Source organism: Acanthisitta chloris, unplaced genomic scaffold (genome assembly GCF_000695815.1).
Source record: "Acanthisitta chloris isolate BGI_N310 unplaced genomic scaffold, ASM69581v1 scaffold4944, whole genome shotgun sequence".
NCBI lineage: Eukaryota > Metazoa > Chordata > Aves > Passeriformes > Acanthisittidae > Acanthisitta > Acanthisitta chloris.
In genome coordinates this window covers 40522-61907 of record NW_008668627.1, presented here as the reverse complement: position 1 = coordinate 61907, position 21386 = coordinate 40522, and the positions used below count along the sequence as shown (strand labels likewise).

The following is a 21386-nucleotide window of genomic DNA, read 5'->3' as shown; positions in this document are numbered from 1 at the left end:
TGTGCAGTGTTTATGTATTATGGGACTGTGTTACTCTGGCTGAGGCACAGGACTAAACTTGAGAACCCAACAGTATTTTAGGAGTATTGTGAAGACTGCAATAGCTTACATAGACAGTGTTATCACTGGCTTCTTTTAACCCATTTCTTGATCTATGATACCTGGAAGTCCAGTCAAGATCATCTAGTGATTCTAGATATATAATCTGATTATGAAATCTATGAAACCAGGCTCTGCTGATAGATCTGAAGACATTGTAATTCAGTGAATTAACTGTGGAAGTGAAATCTGTAAAGTATGTAAACCTGTATTACCCCTCCGTGACCACTTGAAGTAATTGTGTTGCAGTGATATTGTGGTTTTCTGTATTTCTATGGTGGTACAGCTTAATATCAAACCTGCCAGAGTAAGCAAGAGGGTAGGGAATAAGCAGTCTCTTGACAAGCATGAAGACGAAGCTGGGAAACACAAGCTCCATTACTGAGCTCCCATTGGAGTATAGATCACAGCCCTACACATATGAGAAGGGTGTCCCTGGAGACCACCTGGAGCAGAGGGACCTTTCTGGGAAGCCAGGCTTTTCTGAGCTTCCAGGTAATCTTATGTGTGCTAGTTTAACATTCTACTCATTATTGCTACAAACCCCCATTTCCCTCATGGCTTACATGCCTACCAGTACTAGTCAGCAGCGGGAGCAGCTGGATTGGCACTGTGCTTGCCAGCAGTAGCAGCAGCCAAAGGGAAAGCATTGGTTACTGATCTCATCCCCTGCAGCTGAGGAGTTACCAAGAGGAGAATTCACAATGGCCTACTCTCTGAGGTGAACTCATGGAGGAGCTCATGCTAGACATTAAGGATGAGATGTATAACATGAAGGTTCACACTAAAGTCCTCTAGACTTTAGGTCCTTTAGGTACAGCTGCTTCTGGAACAAAGCTTTGAGTGTGTTACAGCCAGTTCCTCTCAATCACCTACTCATAAAGCAGAGGCTGCCAAGTCACTTTGGGTGACAGTACTTAAGCATCTGAAGAGGCACACAACAGTTTGGAAAAATCTACCACTTTTGCTAATGAACTTTCAGTTTTAAGAGGGAAGAAAAACCATTTTAAACCTTTTAGTTTCTCTGGCCCTCAGTTTCAAGATTTGCAAGCACTAGGTATATTTTAGAATCACCAAATGTTAAGGGATTGGCATGGACCTTAAAGATCATTCCAATCTTCCCTGCCATGGACAGGGAAACCTCCCATTAGACCAGGTTGCTCAAGGCTTTATCCAGCCTGGCTTTGAACACTGCCATGATCAGGATATCCACAATCTCCGTGGACAACCTGTTCCAGTGACTTACCACACTCATATTAAAAAATTTCTTCCCAATAACTAATCTAAATTTCCCCTCTTTCAATTTATACCCATTACTCTTTGTCCTCTTACTACAGTTCCTAACAAAGAGTAAAGCCACATTGACTGTTAGCAGTAACGTTTTTGTTTTCCATGTGCCTTAGCATAGTTTCCCAGAGAATCTGCTCCATGATCTTACCTGCCACAGAAGTGAGACTGACTGGGTTGCAGATCCCAGGGTCTTCAGCTTTCCCCTTTTTAAAAATGGGAGTTATACTTACCTTTTTCAAGTCCTCAGGGACTTCACCTGACTGCCATGTTTCTTCAAAAATGATGGATAGTAACTTAGCAACTTTGTCAGCCAGCTCCCTCAACCTACACCTGTGAGATGCAGGTAACATTTTATTTCACACTATTATTAAGCTTATGATATAGTCATTTAAAAATGTCACTACAACTAATCTGTGGCAAAGACAGAAGGATAGGACTCAGCTGTGCTAAAGAAGAGCTATATGTGATCTCATGCAATTAACTGTTCACAAATGTGACATCTGAGAAGCATAAAAACACATGTACATCAAGCTTGTAATTTCATGCAGTGTAAACCTTCAGGGTATGAAATTGCACAAATCAGAATAATTGCAGATAAAAAGCTGAAGAGGCTCTTTCCATTTTTCACTAATGCAGTTGTTTCTTTTTTAGATATCTCAAAAAGATATAAACCTTGGGAATTAAGCCTTTCTTTTTGGGTCTAAAAGGAAGGTGTATAATCAGCGTTGTTCATAGGTGACTAGTGAGTTTCACAGCCTGCCTATATTTAAAATGCCAACAGAAGTAAGAGCAAGCTTCACCAGCCATAAAACATGAGCATACCTGTGTGACACAGTCTGTTTGAGGTTGCAGAGTGGGCAGCATAGGTCTTCTAGTTGGCATTGCTGCAAATGCCTGTCCTGAGTACTTCTCCTGTATTAGTGGTGGCTGATGAATGCTGTGAGCATCAGCAGGCACTTTTGCTGTTTCACGGGGTGGGTGATCTATGTGATAAGCAGATCAGATGCAATCTTTTGGTGCAGTCTTCCAGGCTCTTCCTCTGCTGAGTTTCCAGCTTCCCTGGTTCCCCAAACTGTATGATAGCTAGCTCAGTGTCAAACCATGCTCAGTGCTTAAAGGTGCTGGGTTTGCTGTGGCTGCTGGCACAGCTCCCCATGGCTTGGGCAGTAGCCACAGTGAGTCTGGCTGATCCACGTGGCATGGATGTGCTCCAGTTTGCAGCTTCCTGGCAACTGCAGCAAGTATCCACTTGTAAACACATGGAAGCAAGTTTCACGTGATGTGTAAGAGCTTTGGCCCAGTAATTGGAAATGAAGAGAAATGCCAGCACTGTGTCACGATCCAGTGCTGAGTTCATCATCACAAAGTGCTGCAGAGCTACAGACCTTAGCCTGAAAATATTTTATTGTTTTCAGTCAGAAGCAAAGAATGAGAGAATATGCATGTGTATCCATTTGTAAGATGCTTCTGGCCAGCCTCTGTAAAAGAGTGAGTTGTATTTAATCTTTAAGAATTCCATTTTAGTGTTTCTACAACACCAAAAAGTATTAAAATGACCTCTTGTCCTTCCAGTCTATAACTCTTATATTTTAATGGCAATTTGTTTCAATAATTGCTTTCATGCAGAAAATATTACAACACAAATAATACCCAAAACAATAGTCTCATTATTGCCTAGGCAGCTCAGTGAAAGCTCCAAGAACTCATTAAAATGCACTTTTCATGCAATTTGTATTACAATAATGCAGATTAAGTCTCGTAAAAAGTAGACATGATAAAGAAGTCAAATATATTTTCAGAAATTTGCCCAAACTGTTTAGCTATTGTTATATGTTAATCCCATCATGTTTTATAATCAGAGCCTTAAATCATGAACAGATTAGTTTTCCCCTACAGAAAAGCAATATAAATTAGGGTGTACTTCCTGAATTTTTTTATATCGATACAAAGCAAAGTATAGGGGGTATTATGACCATCTTTGTGGTCTCTAAGAGATTTCTAGGTAATAATGCAGCTTTTTGAGATGGGGAAAAGAGCTTCCCACAGTAGACAGTCACCTCCTTATACATCCTTAAACTGAAAGGAGATTGTCTGTTATTTAAGAATAGCTGTAGTTCTTGTCTCTGATCACTTCAGTGTCTCTTTTTTCTGCCTCTTTTTTCCGCTCCCTGCTTGAGCTGAGAAGAGGGGCATCTTCAGTTTATTCCTCTTTCTCTCAAATGCAAAAATCTAGATGTGCTTATGTACCCTCTCTTACCTCTCTTCTGTCTGTGCAGCTGGAAAGAACACTTGCTGGAAATAGTCTTAAGGCTTCTCCTTGTAGAAAAGATTTGGTAATGTTAGAGTACAAATACAACTTACGTGCTGAAAGTAATACACTGCTTCAAAGACTAGAATATATTTTCAAAGAGTTGAATGCTTTGAGGAGTCTAGAAACTGAGTAGTAGGACAGCTGCCAGTATTTCAAAGTAAGCTTTAGATTTTGTATTTTTCAGTGGGGTGTAGAAATCTGGTGTTTTACTGCACGAGCAAGTTAATGTTTTATTTTCTAGATATCCCATTACATTAGAATGTTTTGAGTATACTAACTTCACATTTAATTTTATTCTTTTAAATGAGCATACAGAGAATAGGAGGGGTTTACTTCATTTAAATTTAGACGCTGTGAACCATGTTTGTTTGGGGTTTTTAAACTTCTTTTGTGTCTGAAAATAAGACTTTTTACTACAATCTTTTCAGGGGAGGAGGAGGGGTTGCTAACTGTTTTGGGTATTGAGTTAAGTAATTTTCATCATCTTTTCTGATGTTGACAACCTTTAAAGCATCTGGATCCTTTCCAAGGCTGGTTTGAGAATAGCTGTGCTGAAAGGAACTCATTGGTTAAAGTGAACTTTTCCATAACTCTGCTTCTGCTCTCCAAGTGTTGCAGGTGGAGAGCTCTTCGACTTCTTAGCTGAGAAAGAATCTCTCACAGAGGAGGAAGCCACAGAATTTCTCAAACAGATACTTAATGGTGTTCAGTATCTCCACTCTCTGCAAATTGCCCACTTTGATCTTAAGGTATGTTGAGCAGATAAAAATTTCAACGACTATAAGCAAGATTTGGTAAAGTCCTTGTAATACTAGCGACAAATCAGCCATCATGCAGATCTTGGCCCGGGTTTTGTTTTGCTAGCTTATGTAGACAGGGGAAAGCTCAGTCATTGGAAAGAAGTTACTGAACCGTAAATAGTTCCCGTCTGTTTTTAATGTAAGATTCTTCAGGGAAAATGACAACTTCTCAGGGAACCAAACCATTCTGAGAAAGTAAACTTGAAATAAAAATTATGACTGATTATTTTTGTAATGTGAATGGGATCTGGATGAAACACACTGTACAGGGTGCCTTTTTTAACTGGTTCTTTTTTCCTTTTGTTTTTTTACTGTCGTATACGTCTTATGTTCACATGACATTATTTATAGATACTAAATTGAAACAACACAGAGTTAAGTACAAGAATTTTTGTGGGGCAGACAGCATAAATCTCACTGTGTTGTCTTTGTTTGTTTTCAAACAGAAGAATTGTTAATTGCATCCTTTTGGTAATGAAAGCAGAGCTTTTGTACCTAAAGTCAGCTACTGCTTTTTATTGTTTCAATTTCAGAATTTTTTTTCTCTGTAAGATATTTTTCCACTTGTAGGCAACTAAACATTCCCAGAGGTCTTACGAAGCTGGCAGCTATGTCTGTAATAGGAAAAGGAGGCAGTGCAGTTCTGAAAGGGGTGGTGTGTTCTGGGGATGAGGTAGGGAAGGGGTTGGGTTTTAGGGTAAGAATACCTTTCCCAGTTTCGTCCTCGTTACTTCAGGAATATATTTGGTCTTTCTATGACAGTCAGCAAGAGAAAAGAATTGTAAAGATAGTAAGGAATGTGTTTCTTACAATATGAAATGTAAATTTTTGCTGATGTCTTTGTAATATAACAAGTCATCTTTACACTGGATACTAAAAATTTGTGAATTAAAGTAGGCAGCAAGAATTAAAGTGTGCAGAACAATAAAAGTATGCAAGAGAAATACAGGTAGGAAATGAAGAAACTTACATGTCTGCATATCAACCCCTGTAGTTGGAAAAGAGAGGTAAAAGAAGGATGATGATGAAGAGCTGTCCTTAATGACTCCAGAAGTCCTTAACAATGTGAACAGGATGGATGTAGCTCCAGGAACTCTTCATAGCACACCAGCTTATGGACTTGACAGAATATGTAGGATACTAAGTAGCTGGTTCTGTATTCTAGTTAAAATTTATGATGATCTTGACATTTTATTGTCCAACTTTGTTCTGGTTTTGCAAATTTTTGGTGTAAAATGATCCAAAATCCATATTTCAAAATAAGATAGGCAAGACAGAATAACCTGCTCTTTTTCCCCTTTTTTCTAAGTATGTTGAGCCTTAAAAATCTGGGAGCCAGACCACTCCAAAAGTTTCCCTGGGAGAGCCAAAAGCAACACAATATACCTGATTGCTTATGTAGTGTCAAAGAAAATTCTTTCAGGGGCTAATGTAAATCAAGCCCACAAACTAGTTTATAGGTCTTTGTTTCTTGCCAGCTCTCAACACTGCTGGAATGGCCATAGTGCAGGGGCTGTGGTCTTTACTGGTGACAGTGTGTTTCACATAGGGTCAGTCCACATGAAAACCTCAGCTGTGGTATCTACAAGAGGTAAAATCTTGGCCCTGTGGAAATCATAGCACTCCAGCATCAACATGAAATCCTAATTTACAGTAGTTAATTTTTAGCATATGTTAGATCATAGTAGGAAAAGAGGATTTTTCTGCCTGAAACACAGTTCAAGAGTATAAAGAAAGTAAAGAGAAGTATTCAGCACTGAAGAATACTGCTACACAGTTCATTCCTATGTGTAATCTCTTTCTCTCCCCCTTTTCTCCTTCTCAAAGCCTGAAAACATAATGTTATTGGACAGGAACATACCAAAGCCTCGAATCAAGATTATTGACTTTGGTTTAGCACACAAAATTGACTTCGGAAACGAATTCAAAAATATCTTCGGAACACCAGAGTTTGTTGGTGAGAAAGCTCTTGTTTCTTCAAACTGTTCTTTTTCAGTCCATGAAACAGTATTTGTGGCTTATCTTGATTTGGTTGACTTACAGACTGTGTAATTTTTGTGTAATTCATGACATTTTGAAATTTACATAAGCAGTTTGTAGCATTCGATTCCAACTCAGACTTGCATGAAGGTGTTTTAATCTATCAGCACCTTAGCTTACTATCTCTGACATACATAGGCTCAGAGTGACTTGGATCTGTTCTTTGACTAGATACTGATCTTCCTGCTTTTTCCTTTAGCTCCTGAAATAGTAAATTATGAGCCTCTTGGTCTTGAAGCAGATATGTGGTAAGTTATAGGATCTTATTTGAAATAAATCTCTCATGATTATTCTTATGTTCTAACCCTTTTTTTTCTCTCCTCTCTCTTTCCATCTGTTTCTCTCTCCTCTCTCTCATCCTTTTTTTTTTGTTTGTTTTTCCTTCAATCCAGGAGCATTGGTGTAATAACTTATATTCTGTAAGTACCAAAATCTATGGGTGATTCTTGCAAATGCTGTTGTTTTTTTAATTCTGATTTTATCCTCTGGGTTTTTCGTGGTGTCTACACAAGTCAGACCATTTTGATTGCACATCATGATTCAAGTTTTATGATCATAAAAGCAGTAGTGTAATTATCGAAAGAATTGCCATTAATCAGCATTGAGATAGCATAAGTAGCTGTCTTCAAATCTGTAGGTGACTTTCCACAGCAGCTTTATCTTAACCAGTATTCTTTGACAATTTCAGCAAAGCTTTTTGCCCTGCTAGATCATATCTTCCTGAAAGTACATTTGCATTCTTAAAGCGGAAAAGAAAAATGTTCACTTTCTGCTGTTATTTGATCTCAGAGGGTTGAAGCAGCAATGTTACAGCATATAATGAGAAGAACGTCCTGTCTTTCTTGCAGTCTAAGTGGTGCATCTCCATTTCTTGGAGAAACCAAACAGGAAACATTAGCAAATGTGTCTGCTGTGAATTATGAATTTGAAGAAGAATTCTTCAGTAATACCAGCGCCCTAGCTAAAGACTTTATACGAAGACTTCTAGTCAAGGATCCAAAGTGAGTTGTTTCTCTTGTGTACATGGTGTTGCAGCTTATATCTCTAGTATTTTGAATTACATTAAATTTTGAGGTGTTAGTTTAATAAACACATAGCAGGATGTGTTTTGTGTTATCTGAAACAGTTCTATCTTTTATTCTCTTAAAGGAAGAGAATGACTATTCAAGACAGTTTGCTGCATCCGTGGATCAAGGTTAGCATGTAATTCTTTCTCTGTTATCGTGTTTTTAAGCATTCTTCATTTCATGCTTTGCCCTCACTTTTCAAGTTCCTTAACATGGAAAATTGGCATAATATTTTAATATAAGTTACTGTTTTGAAAAGCTGTCTGTATGAGAACCAGCACACGCAGAATGTGAGTTTTGTTAATATAGTCTCTATGTAAGTTAGCAATAGGGAACTAGCCCACTATTGAGATTAAAATCATGCTCAGGCAGAGAAACTAATCTTCAGAATGTTGCATTAACAAAGATACATTCTGTGAATCCTGTCCAATTTCCTGTCACATTTTTCACCTTCTAATCTCCTTATTTAATTGGGGAAAAAAGAGTCATCTCTCTTCTGTCCTTCCCCTGTAGTCTGACCTAAGCAGTTCATGGCCCACTTTCTTCAGTGGGCCTTTCAGTTTTTAGTTTGGATGGAGCTATTGTGGTGCTACTAAGTTGAGAGGGAGAAAATGGCACCTATCATTCTTGATGTGTAGTAGTGCCTGGCGGTAATTTTTTTTAAAATTCCATATTGTATTCTGATTCCGAGTAGTAAAATCCCTTCAGTGCCATTGATTTCCCAGGTCTTGGGGATGCACAATGGGTATTTGACCCCTTTCCACTTCCCACAGAACCAGTTAGCAGAATATTTACCTGTGCCACAGCTGCTCCAGTTCATGGTACAACACCCTAGGCAGACATTCCCCCACCAATATGCCAAACTACAGATTTGACCACACTTTGCTGAGGTTTTGCTGAAGTAATCTGAAAGAATTGAAATGTGTTGAACGTGTTGAAATGATATTTTAAACCACTGAAGCAAGCGTTGTTCAGGTTTGTCTCTCAGGGACCAAGGTCCACACTCCTGCAAAAAGACAGGTTGTTTCATACTGTTTAGTAATGATGGTAGGGTTGAACTTGATGATCTTTGAGGTCTCTTCCAGCCTGGTTGATTCTATGATTCTGTTACGTTGCTTTATGTCTTAACTTTCCAGACATTCCATTCCCACTCCACTGGTCATGTCCTCTTTTCCCCTTTCCCATGGCTATCTTTACCTGCATTTCCATGGCAGGGGAGGTTGAAACTAGATATTCTCTAAGGTCATTCCAACCCAAGCCTTTCTATGATGCTATGATTTCTCCATAAGAATGAGTTCAAGTACGGGTTCATAAAATGGAAAATTTGGCATACACTGGTGTTTCGTATCAGCCCATGCGAAAGGCCAAGTTTGCAGCCTCAGAGCTTGCTCCAGTGGTAGGTAAAATGTGTGTGTGTGTGTGTATGAGTGTGTATGTGTGTGTTCAGCAGCATCCAGATGATTGCACTGGGACAGGAACAAAGTTTGACTGAATTTAAAATCAGGCAGGAAACCTTCCCAGAAGACAAAATTTATTTGGAAGTCAAATGCCTCCATCACACAGGAGGTGAATGACAAAGCTGGCTGCTTTTTTTTTTGTTGAAAATGAATAAACCATGTTTTTAGTATTGCTTGAAATACTTTTAGGTCTGGATTTCCTTTAGGATATTTTCTCAAGAAATTCCATCCGTATGCCATAGTAGATTGTGGATGTTCAAATTATGTGCTTGTGGTTACTTTATTATTACAGTATGATTAGAGTATTATTATAATGTAAGTGGAAGTCATCACTGAAGTACAGCCTTGCATAGAGAAATTGTGGGATACTTTAGAACAGCTTTATTTTCCCTTTGCTTATAGCCTAAAGACACCCAGCAAGCACTCAGCAGAAAAGCATCTGCAGTGAATATGGAGAAGTTCAAAAAGTTTGCAGCACGACGAAAATGGAAAGTAAGTCGTTCAATAACTCATCAACATATTGGTGACTTAAAAGTGCAGTAACTTTGCCTTCTCTAAGGAAGCCAGTGCATTTAAGAGTGGAGAAGAGGGAAAAAGAAGCACATTCATCTGTCTTTTGGAGTAAATTAGGAGTATGGTGGTATGGGAGAAGACTTCTTTGTTAATGACCTGCATACAAATGCTTGTATGTGCATTGTTTTGTGCTTCTGTTTGGATTATAAATGCCAAAGAAGGTGAAGGTTCAAATGCAATATAGAAAGCAGATGGGGGGTGTTGAAGTCAAACTTCAGTTTGTTTTGCTAGTTCCTTTAAAAATCTCTGCAAGAGCATCTTATCACAATTAGTTTTTTATATATAGCTTTTTTCTTGTTATATTTAAAAAGCAATCCGTGCGCTTGATATCCTTGTGCCAAAGATTATCAAGATCTTTCTTATCCAGAAGTAACATGAGTGTTGCTAGAAGTGATGATACTCTGGTAAGTGTATTCTTATATGTGTAGAATGTTTTACCACATCTGAAATTTACCAGTTTCCAATTAACAGAAATTGGGCTATTGAAAATGTGCATAGTTAATTAATCTCATATGTAGGCAGAAATAGGCTTTAAGGTTACAGAGGTCAGTTATCCATAGTCTGATTTTCTGCATTACACAAACCTTGAAATTTGATTTATTAATTACCATGGTGAGGCTGATAGGCAGTGCCAAAAATTTGTTTGTCTTAGATTTTAAGTTTGATTCAGGAGGATGTTTTTGTACTATAGGAATTATAATGCAAAAAAGTGGAATCTAAATTTTACTCTACACATTACATTCTTTCTCATTGAGACCCTCTTAGACCCAACGAATGCTAGGCAGCAGTATCATAATGAGCAGTTATTAAAGGAGAAAATTTTAAAGTTGGCCAGTAGTTTGTGGTGTTATATATGACTATTAGAGTTGTGTAGTCAGGAGCAATTGCTGTATGTTTTGTAATGACAAATGCTTGTAAATCTGAAAGAATTCTTCTTAGCTTGCTCCACAAGTTTTAATACATGCTTCACAAATTCCCTGTGATTGGCAAAGAATGTGTATTAATATGTTTACAGCTGGGTAACATCATCTTTTCTGTGCATTAATAGGATCAAACTTCAAAAAATGCATATTGTCTTTCCCATGTCCCTCCTGTGCAACTCCATGCTCATGTTTCCACTTTTTCTCCACTTATCTTTCTGCTTCCATGCTCTTTGTTCTCTCTGTCTTGCTCTCCTTTCTCTGCCCACTACCCCCACGCTGCAACCTTAGCTATCTCTGTGCCTTTTAACACTGGATCAGCATTTCACACCTGTGTTCCAGCAGAAAGCCTAATGTTAGTGTCCTAAAAAAAATCTGAAACCTCAGGAGAGAAGAGGTAAGAGCAGTCAAAGTATTTGGCACAGTGAATTTCAGTCCTTTGACATTTTGGTGCATGGGAAGAAAATAAAGTTATAGCTGCAGAGGTATCTCAGCTTATTACTTATGTCCTAGATTTTTAACTGATCCGTTTGAGTAGATGAAAGCTGGGTCCAATGTACCTCTCCTATGTCATATTCATAGGTGGCACAAAACTTGACACTTCAGTTGGTATTTGTGTACATCTTGGGTTTTTAACTGTTCACATATATGTATAGAATTGGTTCCACATCATGCAAATATTGCATCTATTGAAAGTCCTAGAAGGAAAAAAATGCAGGTAATAAAAGAAACATATTCAGTATCTCAATGAGTAGCAGGTTTGTGTGTGAGGAAGAGGGAAGCATATTGTACTAGAAAAAGTGTGTGGGGTTTTGGTGTGGGTTTTCAAGTAACGTGTACATGTTAGCCATATGCTTCACGAAAGATTACAACTTGCAGATGGAGCACTCTTCTATAAAAAAATGCTTTGAAAATTTTAGGTTTTAATTTTTTTAGATGTCTTGGCAGCTTGGCAGGGATTTTTTTCTTAAAGCTAACAATTTTTCTTCTTTCTCGTTTAATTGCAAGGATGAGGAAGATTCTTTTGTGATGAAAGCTATTATTCATGCCATCAATGATGACAATGTTCCTGGATTACAGCACCTTCTCGGATCTCTGACAAATTACGATGTCAATCAACCCAACAAGGTAGTGTGGGTCTGGTTGAGGTGCGTGGGGGGACTAGCTATCACCCTGTAGGATAGAGCAATGTGGTTGTAAAATAGAAATGTAACACCTCAAATGAAAAGGCAAGGGGATGGGAAATAATTCTGCCTTTTTATAGGAGAAATTTTAATGTGTTCTGTGTTCAGTCTTCTCAAGATATGTTAAAATAGAGCCTAAAATGGAATTTTTTTTTTCCCTAGGCCTTTGAGAAAGTAGTACTCAAATCTCTTGGTCAAGAACTGTGGTGTATCAGACATCAGCCTCTGCTTTTGTTTCAGTTGTTGTTTCTTGTGCAGATGAAGATGGCAGAATATGTAGGAATAACCAGAGTGGCAAAACTGATGTTGCAAAGCATTGTTAGAAACAAAAGGTCCAAACTGCAGAAACAGGTTATGTGAATATAATGTTAGATGGTGTTGTTCAATTTCAGCAATGAAATTACTTGCCCACTAGAGTATTTCAGTGCACTGCTGCTGCACTAACAGGAGTGTTAGAGCTGAGGCCAAGAGACCAAAGTTCTTGTGCTAGCTCTACTGTTTAACCTTGGACAAATCGTCTCTGTTCTAATTTTCACTTTTTTTGCATCATTATACCAACTTTGATTATGAAGCACTTTGAGAAATACTCATGAAGAGCACTATAAAAGTGAAGTGTCTGTTATTTTACTGCAGTAGGATCTTGAACATTTTAAGAAATCACTGTCTTTTTTGTTCTAATGGTGCAGCCCCATTTAACTTTCTCACACATTGCTGGTGACTTGTGTCTTTCAGGTGGTGTGGCGTACACCTTAGATAATATGGCTTCAAATGTAGCTACAAATAAATTGCGAAGGGGAATGTGCTTGCCAAACTACGATAATGAGAGCTTAACGTTAGTGTTCCTAATTTGAAAGGCATGCATTTAATATGTACTATATTGTTTAGAAACTGTGAATTCATCTCAAAAAATGGAATTTGCTGTGCAATGAATTTTTTTTAACAAAGGGATAAATTATTTTCATACAGTATTCCCTGAAGACTTATTTTGAAAGTGAAAATCCAGAGATGCCATTCAATACCTGCCTTCTATTCTCCTCTTTTCTTAATCCTTCAAAATTAGTTATATAATTCTTGCTTGTATTTCATTGTCAGCATGGAATACCTCCACTACTGATTGCTGCTGGCTGTGGAAACATTCAGATGCTGCAGCTGCTTTTAAAGCGTGGATCTCGTATTGATGTTCAAGATAAGGTTAGGGTTCTGCTTTGTTAACCATTCTTTATAAGTTTTTCAGTACAGTTAGCAGGAGACAAGCAGTTCAGACTGAATTTTACTGGAAATAAAAATATCTGAGCTGTAGAGCCTGTTTTCTGTCTTCCACAGCAAAAATATGGAAGCAAATCTTTAGTAATGTCATTTGTTACTAGTGCATATCATCTGATTTTGATCACTTTATTATCTGAAGTAATTTGAATTATACTAATCTTTAAATATAGTTCATGCTTACAAAACTGCCTCAATTAGTTCAAATTAGTGATTGTCCTATAACACAGTGGTGAACTTTATTTAATATGGAATGATAAATGCACATTTTAGCCAAGGGGAATATCACAATTAAAACTCATATTTGTCATGGATATGCTTTGCAACAAGCTTTTTTTTCAAAATGTGCCGTTACAATTTGGGGTTTGTTTAAAGCAAACTTCAAGAACTCTCTGCTTCTCCATCGAATAAGTGGTAAAGTAAGCAGAAAAAGGTTTTTATCTCATGACTCTTCTTTCCAAAAACTCTCTTACAAGGGAGAAGAGGATTATCCTTGCAAACAGTTAGTAATCCTGTTAATCATCCTTGCATAGAGAGGTTTTTGTTGTCATTGTTGGTATGTGGGGTTGCTGAACCATTTTGAAATTTTTTTTAAAGTGAATATGTTCATACAAGCTTGAATAGCTTTTCAGTATATCCATGTACATCTAAGTGCTTGTATACCTATGTTGAAAATCTAGAATTGGGATTCTAAATTGATCAATAACATCTGAGATCAAATATTTTTGACAGGCTGGATCTAATGCAATCTATTGGGCTTCTCGACATGGTCATGTAGAAACACTGAAATTTCTCAGTGATAATGAATGTCCCTTGGATGTTAAGGATAAGGTAAGAAAACAACTCCTTTTTCATGCAAAGAGCCTTTTTCTATACCTTGATATTAGCAAAGAGGGAGGTCTTTAAATTGGAATGATTTTCAGTGGTGCCATAATTCCAAGAATGTGACTGTCTTTTTCAGTGTGGTTTGCTAAGCTGACATATAGGGCTGTGTTAACAGAGCTTTAAAGTAGCTGGATGTACTGATTATTTTCCTGACAAACGTTAACCAAGCGTGCATGTTAAATGTGGTGAGTACATGGTGGGTAGGTGGGGAAGTACAAACCTAAATTAATTTTCACTGGAAGACTAGATTGCTTGTTGGAACTCAGGGTGAAATCGTGATTCTGTTTTTCATTCCTCTTGATTGAAAATCACTTTTGTCTGACAAGTAAATTTGACTGTTATTAAGTTAAGTATAAGGAAGCCTAACAGTTTATGGCTGATGAGCACTTACCTTGTCTTCAGCAGTGCTGTTTGAGCAACATTTGTCCCAGAAACTAGTTGCTGTTAAAGTCTTACTATAGTAATACTTTTATACTAGCTAAAGCTCCAGTACAAAAGCAATTATACTTGTGAAACACAGTTTGATTTGTTGAGGGAAGTAGTGTGAGGCAAGGCACATGAGAAAAATTAGTGTTTGACTCCTGATAGGGCTTCTAGGAAAGAGGTTACTCACTTAATAAAAATGCCAATGGTATCAATGGCCATGATCTGGAACAAATAAAGTACAAAAATAAGTTCTGCAAAAAGAAGGCCTTTGAAGAAATAACTTACCTGCCAGAGTGTGGTGTATCTCTTATGCACAACTACCTCATAAGCTCTGCTGACCAGAGCTGTGCAGCTGGCACTGTGGGGAGAAGCACACAGCACACAGCACACAGGCTGTACACAGTGTACCGGCAGTGTATATCTAGGCATGACATGAATTTACACTGGCATGTTCTCCTGTAATTGCAGTCTGGGGAGACCGCTCTCCACGTTGCAGCTCGGTATGGGCATGTGGATGTGGTTCAGTTTCTCTGTAGCATTGGATCCAATCCAAACTTTCAAGACAAGGTGAGTCATGAACACTGGGGTTTTTTTCAACACATAAGGCTTTATATGAGTGGTCAAAACTTTAAGTCTTGCCTTGTAGCCTCTAGCATGTTTGTGTTTTTTAAAAAAAAATGAACAGAATTATGGAGATTTTGATAGCTCTTAATAGATGAAGACTGCAAAAAAATTCATGAAACAACTACGGTTATAAAACACAGGTTCTCTCAAAAATGAAACTTAAAGATGGAGAAACTCAGCACCATGAAGGTATGGGTAGTGGTGTGTGCTCTGTGAGCTCAGCTAAAGATTTTTATTAGCTTTTGCCTTGACTTCTGATTGGTTTTAGCCATCATGGGATTTCTGTGCAGTGTCAAGCACTCATTTTTGAAAACGAGAGGAGGACTCAGGAGGGCTTCTTTAGAGCTCTGAACTCTTGTGAGAAAACAAGAAAAAAAAGGCTTAACAGAAGAAAAATCCATTTGACCCAAATTTAACCGAGTGTGTGAGTTCCACAAGCCTCCCCAAGTGCTGCATTTTCTAGCACTACCTTATATTGCTTAAGCAGCCTTAGGCCAAGGGGGCACAGGATGTGCTCTTGGTCTGTTTCTTTTTCCTCAGATTTTAACAGAAATCTTGAATACAGTCCAAGTCCTCTGCTATTACCAGCATCGATTGTCTCTTCATTGATATTCACCAGGTGCAGAAAGGATATCTCATTTCTTAGAATTTGACAGAATTACTTCTTTGGTAGGTTTTAATCCTCTCTGCTTTTCAGTGGGATACTTCTAGAATATTTTTGTGAAACATTTGAGTTTCTTAATGGTGTTCCACATAACTGTTACGAAGTACAATGAGATCGAAGATGAATGTTCACGCAAAACGCAAATTAGTACTTCAGTCACAACCAAACTCAAAATGCAGACAGTTTCAAAGGCTTTTGATGTGTGTTTAAAGGGCTTGGGTACCTAAGTACCCAGGTCATTGCCTATACTCTCAGATCATTGGGATGTGCTTTTTGAACATGGTAAGCAGAGTGATCTGCCTGTAGCTCTAAGTCTAGTGGGATTTGCATCTCCTTGGTGATCAATCAGTTTTAAACCCTGGATTAGTCCCTCAGTACACAAGATGTAGAAGTTGCATGTGAATGAGGATCATTTTTCAAGTGAGACAACCAAGAGAGCTCCAGGGGCACGGATACACTTAAACTAAGGTTGCTGACATGCAACGTACCATAATCACTTGGTATGTCAGCAGAAGTTATTTTAGATTTTAGAATGTCAGCATTAGAAATTCCTGCATCTTTTCATAGGGCTTACTTAGTGAACTCTTGGGTCTTTTTCATGTCATCTTTCTGTTTTTTTTAAGTTGGAGGACTGTTTTTCCTGGTGTTCGGTTCAGCTCTGCTTTCTATTTCACATGTTGACAGGAAGAAGAAACCCCACTGCATTGTGCTGCTTGGCACGGCTACTACTCTGTTGCCAAAGCACTCTGTGAAGCAGGTTGCAATGTGAACATTAAAAACAAGGAAGGGGAAACTCCCCTCTTGACAGCATCTGCTAGGGGTTACCATGACATTGTGGAATGCTTGGCAGAACACAGGGCTGACCTTCATGCAACGGACAAGGTTAGTTTGAGCTACTCTTATTCAAGAATTATATCCAGAGATCACAGGTGTGACAGAGATGTATCTCTGAATTGCTTCATTTTAGTGCTATGAGTCAGCATTTTTTCCATGACATGGATTTTCTCAGCAGTTCACATACAGACTGTTGATGGCTGCAGTAGTCTTTAAGGTTGTCCGCTCGTTATTTTTTCATGACTGGGTTTTTGCCGATTCATTATTTCTTTATCAGTTATCACCTAATGAGTAACACTCTTGAAAAACGACAGGAACATTGGGTTCTGTAATTGGCAACAGGCTATTTACTTAAGAGGAAAAAAAGACGTCTTTACTGTTTGCCTTTGAGTCCTATTAGTTGGATAAATCACATCCATTTCTAATAAGAACTATTTAATAATATGACTCTGTTTGACTCGGAATCAGTTTTGTCTTTCATGCTGTAATGCCAACAATTAAATTTGTAACTTTATCGCTTGTTTTTTGGGTATGGTTGCCCTTTTAGCTGCCTTTACTGCTAATATTAACTGAATAGTTATTAAAGTTCAGAAAAATGCTTTTGCTTCTAAAAGAATTGGTTTTTCTAATCACATTGTGTCTTTAGGTTGTTCCACAGTGAGAAAACCCTGTCTCTAAAGTTTACTGATCTCTAAGCAGATTGAATGACTTTTGCATCACTAACTTCTGTCAGTAAATGCTAGAGTTTTCAATAGAGTTTACAATATTCAGCTGGTTGTTACAGTTGGACATTCTCCCACCTCCTAGGAAAGCTGGAAGTAGAGAATGTGTATTTTCATTTCATCCATTCCACTGCAAAGCCCAGTGGCTTAATAGAAATTTGCTTTCATCCCATGGCTTATTTGTTCTGACAGATGTGTGCATCTCCCTGCCTCCACCTTCAAAATACAAACCAGTGTGATTCATGAGGCATGGAGATACACCCAGCTACATAAAATGGTTGTGACTCTGCTAAATGCTTTGATTTTTAGCATTATTATATCTCACCTTGAAACTGTCTTGTGATTTCAGGATGGTCATATCGCCCTGCATCTTGCTGTGAGAAGATGTCAAATAGAAGTAGTTAAAACTCTTATCAGCCAAGGATGTTTTGTAGATTTCCAAGATAGACATGGCAACACTCCCTTGCATGTGGCCTGCAAAGATGGGAATGTGCCCATTGTGATGGCACTCTGCGGAGCAAGTTGTAATTTGGATGTTGCTAATAAGGTATGTGGAATACAGATGCTGAACTGTGTTGTTTAATGGCTCACCTATTGCATTAGATGACCTTCTCAAGTTCTCTGATATGAAAAATGTTTTTCCTTTGATTTTTTTCTGCCTCTGAAAGTGTCCAAACAAAAAGCATTAATTGACTCACCCCACAAATTTACCTAAGTTTGTTTCAGTTTAATAGATTATTAAAGACCCATGAAGAAAGAACCCAGGTGAACTATCACAGTATATTTTGCCACTCGACTCTTGTTGTTGAAGTATATGTCACCCTTCCTCCCTAGGCATATAGCTTTGCTTTATGCAGATTACCTCTAGGCGCTGCAGAGCAGATGAAGTGCATAGCTGCTGGCCTTGATTTCATGTGTAATAGTAATTTATACACAGAATTGAAGACTCATCTATTTTTATGAAAAATCTGCTACATGTTATAGCTCTAACAATGTTGATTGCAGAGACTATTGCTGAATTACTGCCAGCTAAAAATGCAAACAATCCATAATTGTCATAAGCACTTCCCAAAAAGAATGTTTGATTACCTGTCCCTTAACTTTGAGACACTAGTGCCTTGTTTGCTGCTTCTGTTGTGCTTGTGCTGCAGTATATGGGATAACTAAACGATGCTTTACAGGTTTAACATTCTGTCTTTCCTCTTAGACATTTTTAGGAGATGAGTAACCTGTTTCAGGAAACTTTCTTTAGTTTGAAGAGGTCAAGGTCAGCCACTGGCCTCTGCTGACAGGGTGTGGTGCTTAGAGCTTGATATTCAGTTCTGTCTGTCTTTCTTTGCCCTATTTAAATTTTATGTGTGCTGCAAAGTTTAAGAGTTACTTGTAGGAATCTTTATGTTGCCATCTGGAATTTGATTCAGATATTGTAGCTTCTTTGTTGTTTGGGTTTTTTTTCTGCAAAAGTACATGTTATGGCAGTGATACTTTGTTAGTTAACACTTCTATTCCTTACCAGAGGGCTGGCAATGTATTAACCAGCTAGAAAAAGTTATGGGGCTTTTGTCTTGAGCATTGTCATCCAGTACAATCACTTTTGGCTTCAATCATTAAAATCATCAGTTGTCAAATGAAAAGAGTCAAAACAATGAGCTCCCCAGTCCTGGCTCTGAGCTTGAACCTGATTGACCAGGCTACTACATCCAAATCCACAGTTGAGAGCACAACTGAGGGAAGCTGAGTTAATGGGCCACAAGGCTGAGGTCCTCTTTTCTTAATGGAAAATGCTGATTTGGGATCAGTGAACTGGCCACCAGTGTGCAGTGGAAAAAATAATCCGTCTTCAAGAGTTCAGTGGGGGCAGGATCATGGCCACAGGAGCAGTGGTTGTAGTTTGTGTCCTGTTATTCTTTTAGGAGCAATGTATTCTGGAGTGATTTTTAGAGTGCCCTTTATTTGAAAGAGTGATTTTGAGTCTTACCAAATAGAGAATCTTTATTTCTACTGCTCCTCCTCAGCAACAAGCCATGTGATGAGAGTGCATTAACATAATGAACTTCCCTCCTTGGTCCTCACATCTGGCTTTGTCCACACTTATGTAATACTGATTGAAGGCTCTGTTTATTTCTTTCACAGATAATGTGCAGTAGAATATCACATGCATTTATTTAGAATCATAGGATCACAGAAGTATTTGGGTTGGAAAATACCTTTAATATCATAGAGTCCAACCATTAACCCAGCACTGACAGGTCTACCACTAAACCATGTCCCCAAATGCCAAGTCCCCACATCTTTTAAATACCTCCAGGAATGATGACTCAATCACTTCCCCTGACAGCCCATTGCAATGCTTGACATCCGTTTCAGTGAAGAAATATTTCCCAATATCCAATCTAAACCTCTTCTGGCACAAGTTGAGGCTATTTCCTCTCATCCTGTCACTTGCTTCCTGGGAGAAGAGACCAACCCCTCACCTCGCTACAAATTCCTTTCAGACAGTTGTAGAGAATGATATGATCACCCCTGAGCCTCTTTTTCTCCAGGCTAATCAACCCCAGCTCTGTCAGCTGTTTCTCATAAGACTTGTGCTGCAGACCCTTCACCAGCCTTGTTGCTCTTCTCTGGACAGTCTCCAGCACTTCATCATTCTTGTCCTGAGGAGCTCAGAGCTGAACACAGGATTCAGAATGCCACCTCACCAGTGCTGAGTACCTGGGGGATGAGTTCCCTAGTCCTACTGGCCACACATTTTCTGAGACAAGCCAGAATGCTATTTGAGTTGACATGTAGGGCTTTGAGGACCCTGAACATCTTTCCAGTTTACAGTTGTCAGAAAGTTTATTTTGCTTTCAAATACTCTTTCAAGAAGTAATTTTGTGAGTTTGATTCTGATTGTAGGGTTGAGACAGGAAGAACAGTATTGAAAACATGAAAATGTGAAGTAATAGTAAGCTATCAGCAGAGAATACATGGTAGTGATACTTATAACAGTAGCTCTGAACATCAAAGACCAGAAATGGATGTCATGAGGACCTGTTGTTAGTGAAGAAATTCATGGAGAAAAGGAAAGATTGGAGAAGCAATACTTTAGAGCACTTTTCCCCTGTCACTGAAAAAACACGTTCCTTTAGGCTGATTCTCTCATTCATCCATTTTATTCCTTTGGGTGGAAGGGGGAGACTGCAGGTATGTAATCTTCAGTAATACTTGGATTGAAATAGAATCTAGAGTTTTAAAGGTTAAGGAATTAGTGTTGTTTAACTGGTTCATATTTAATTAAGCGAAATGCAATTAAATTTTCTAGAATTAGGAAGACATTCTCAAATGTAGGCAAAAAAACTCTAAAGGAATCCTCCACAGCTGTGAGGGATTCAGCTATAAAATTGTTTCCCATTGTTCAAATAGTCAATCTAGCCTTTGTTTTTAATTGCACTTTATGCAGTTGTGCTTAACCTGTAAACAAAAGTACTTCTTCTAACAGTTTTTGCAAGATCTTTGCTATCTATCAGTACAATATGTTTGATTATTAGTCATAAAATGACTAAGTGTGAAGCTCTGAAGAGTGAAGCTCTTTGACTAATGTAATGATATTTCTTTCCCTGTGTTAGTATGGAAGAACACCTTTACATTTGGCAGCAAACAATGGAATACTTGATGTTGTCCGGTTCCTTTGTCTTACTGGTGCCAATGTAGAAGCTTTAACCTCTGTAAGTATTGAGAAATACTGTTATTCTTGCTTCTTTTATGCATGAGAGTAGGAAATGAACTCATAGAAGGGGGGAGGAAAAGGACAATACATTTTTGAATCAAAAAATAAAAGCTAGGCTGTGTATTTCATACAAGATGAATATATCTCTTTTGTCTACTTGTTCCCTTCTTACAACTGAATTTGAAACTGGTTATGGTGCAGTACAGCTACCACTTCATCTACACCTAGTAATTTCTTCTAAGAATTACTCGTGTCATTGTGTTTTCTGTAAGTGCTGTGAGCCATTGACATTAAGATCACATTTAAGATGCATACAGATGCACTGTATGTATCTTAAATACTTTTCTTGCTTTCAGGGGCTTAAAAAGTTCTGGTTTTATGCTGAACAATGTGTGGTTGCATGGATGAGTGAATTAGCATGCAAGTATCCTTGTAAAACAAATTGTTCATGTCAGATCAGTCAGCACCACTGCTTCCAATTAGCACCACTGAAGGTATTTTTCATTCTCAAGAAGGTG

At 38.2% G+C, this 21386-nt stretch overlaps 1 protein-coding gene across 1 annotated transcript in view; it reads left to right on the top strand.

Moving 5' to 3' along the window:
* The window catches only part of DAPK1 (death-associated protein kinase 1), a gene marked incomplete at its 5' end in the record, with an annotated part of 45463 nt that overhangs the window by 6874 nt on the left and 17203 nt on the right, over window positions 1-21386 (top strand). The window contains 15 exons of the mRNA XM_009072959.1: window positions 4311-4449; window positions 6328-6457; window positions 6740-6788; window positions 6933-6959; window positions 7389-7541; window positions 7690-7735; window positions 9467-9556; window positions 9949-10041; window positions 11566-11685; window positions 12834-12932; window positions 13737-13835; window positions 14784-14882; window positions 16288-16485; window positions 17509-17706; window positions 20768-20866. Coding sequence (XP_009071207.1) covers window positions 4311-4449; window positions 6328-6457; window positions 6740-6788; window positions 6933-6959; window positions 7389-7541; window positions 7690-7735; window positions 9467-9556; window positions 9949-10041; window positions 11566-11685; window positions 12834-12932; window positions 13737-13835; window positions 14784-14882; window positions 16288-16485; window positions 17509-17706; window positions 20768-20866 — 1639 coding nt within the window. The remainder of the gene's footprint in view (window positions 1-4310; window positions 4450-6327; window positions 6458-6739; window positions 6789-6932; window positions 6960-7388; window positions 7542-7689; window positions 7736-9466; window positions 9557-9948; window positions 10042-11565; window positions 11686-12833; window positions 12933-13736; window positions 13836-14783; window positions 14883-16287; window positions 16486-17508; window positions 17707-20767; window positions 20867-21386) is intronic.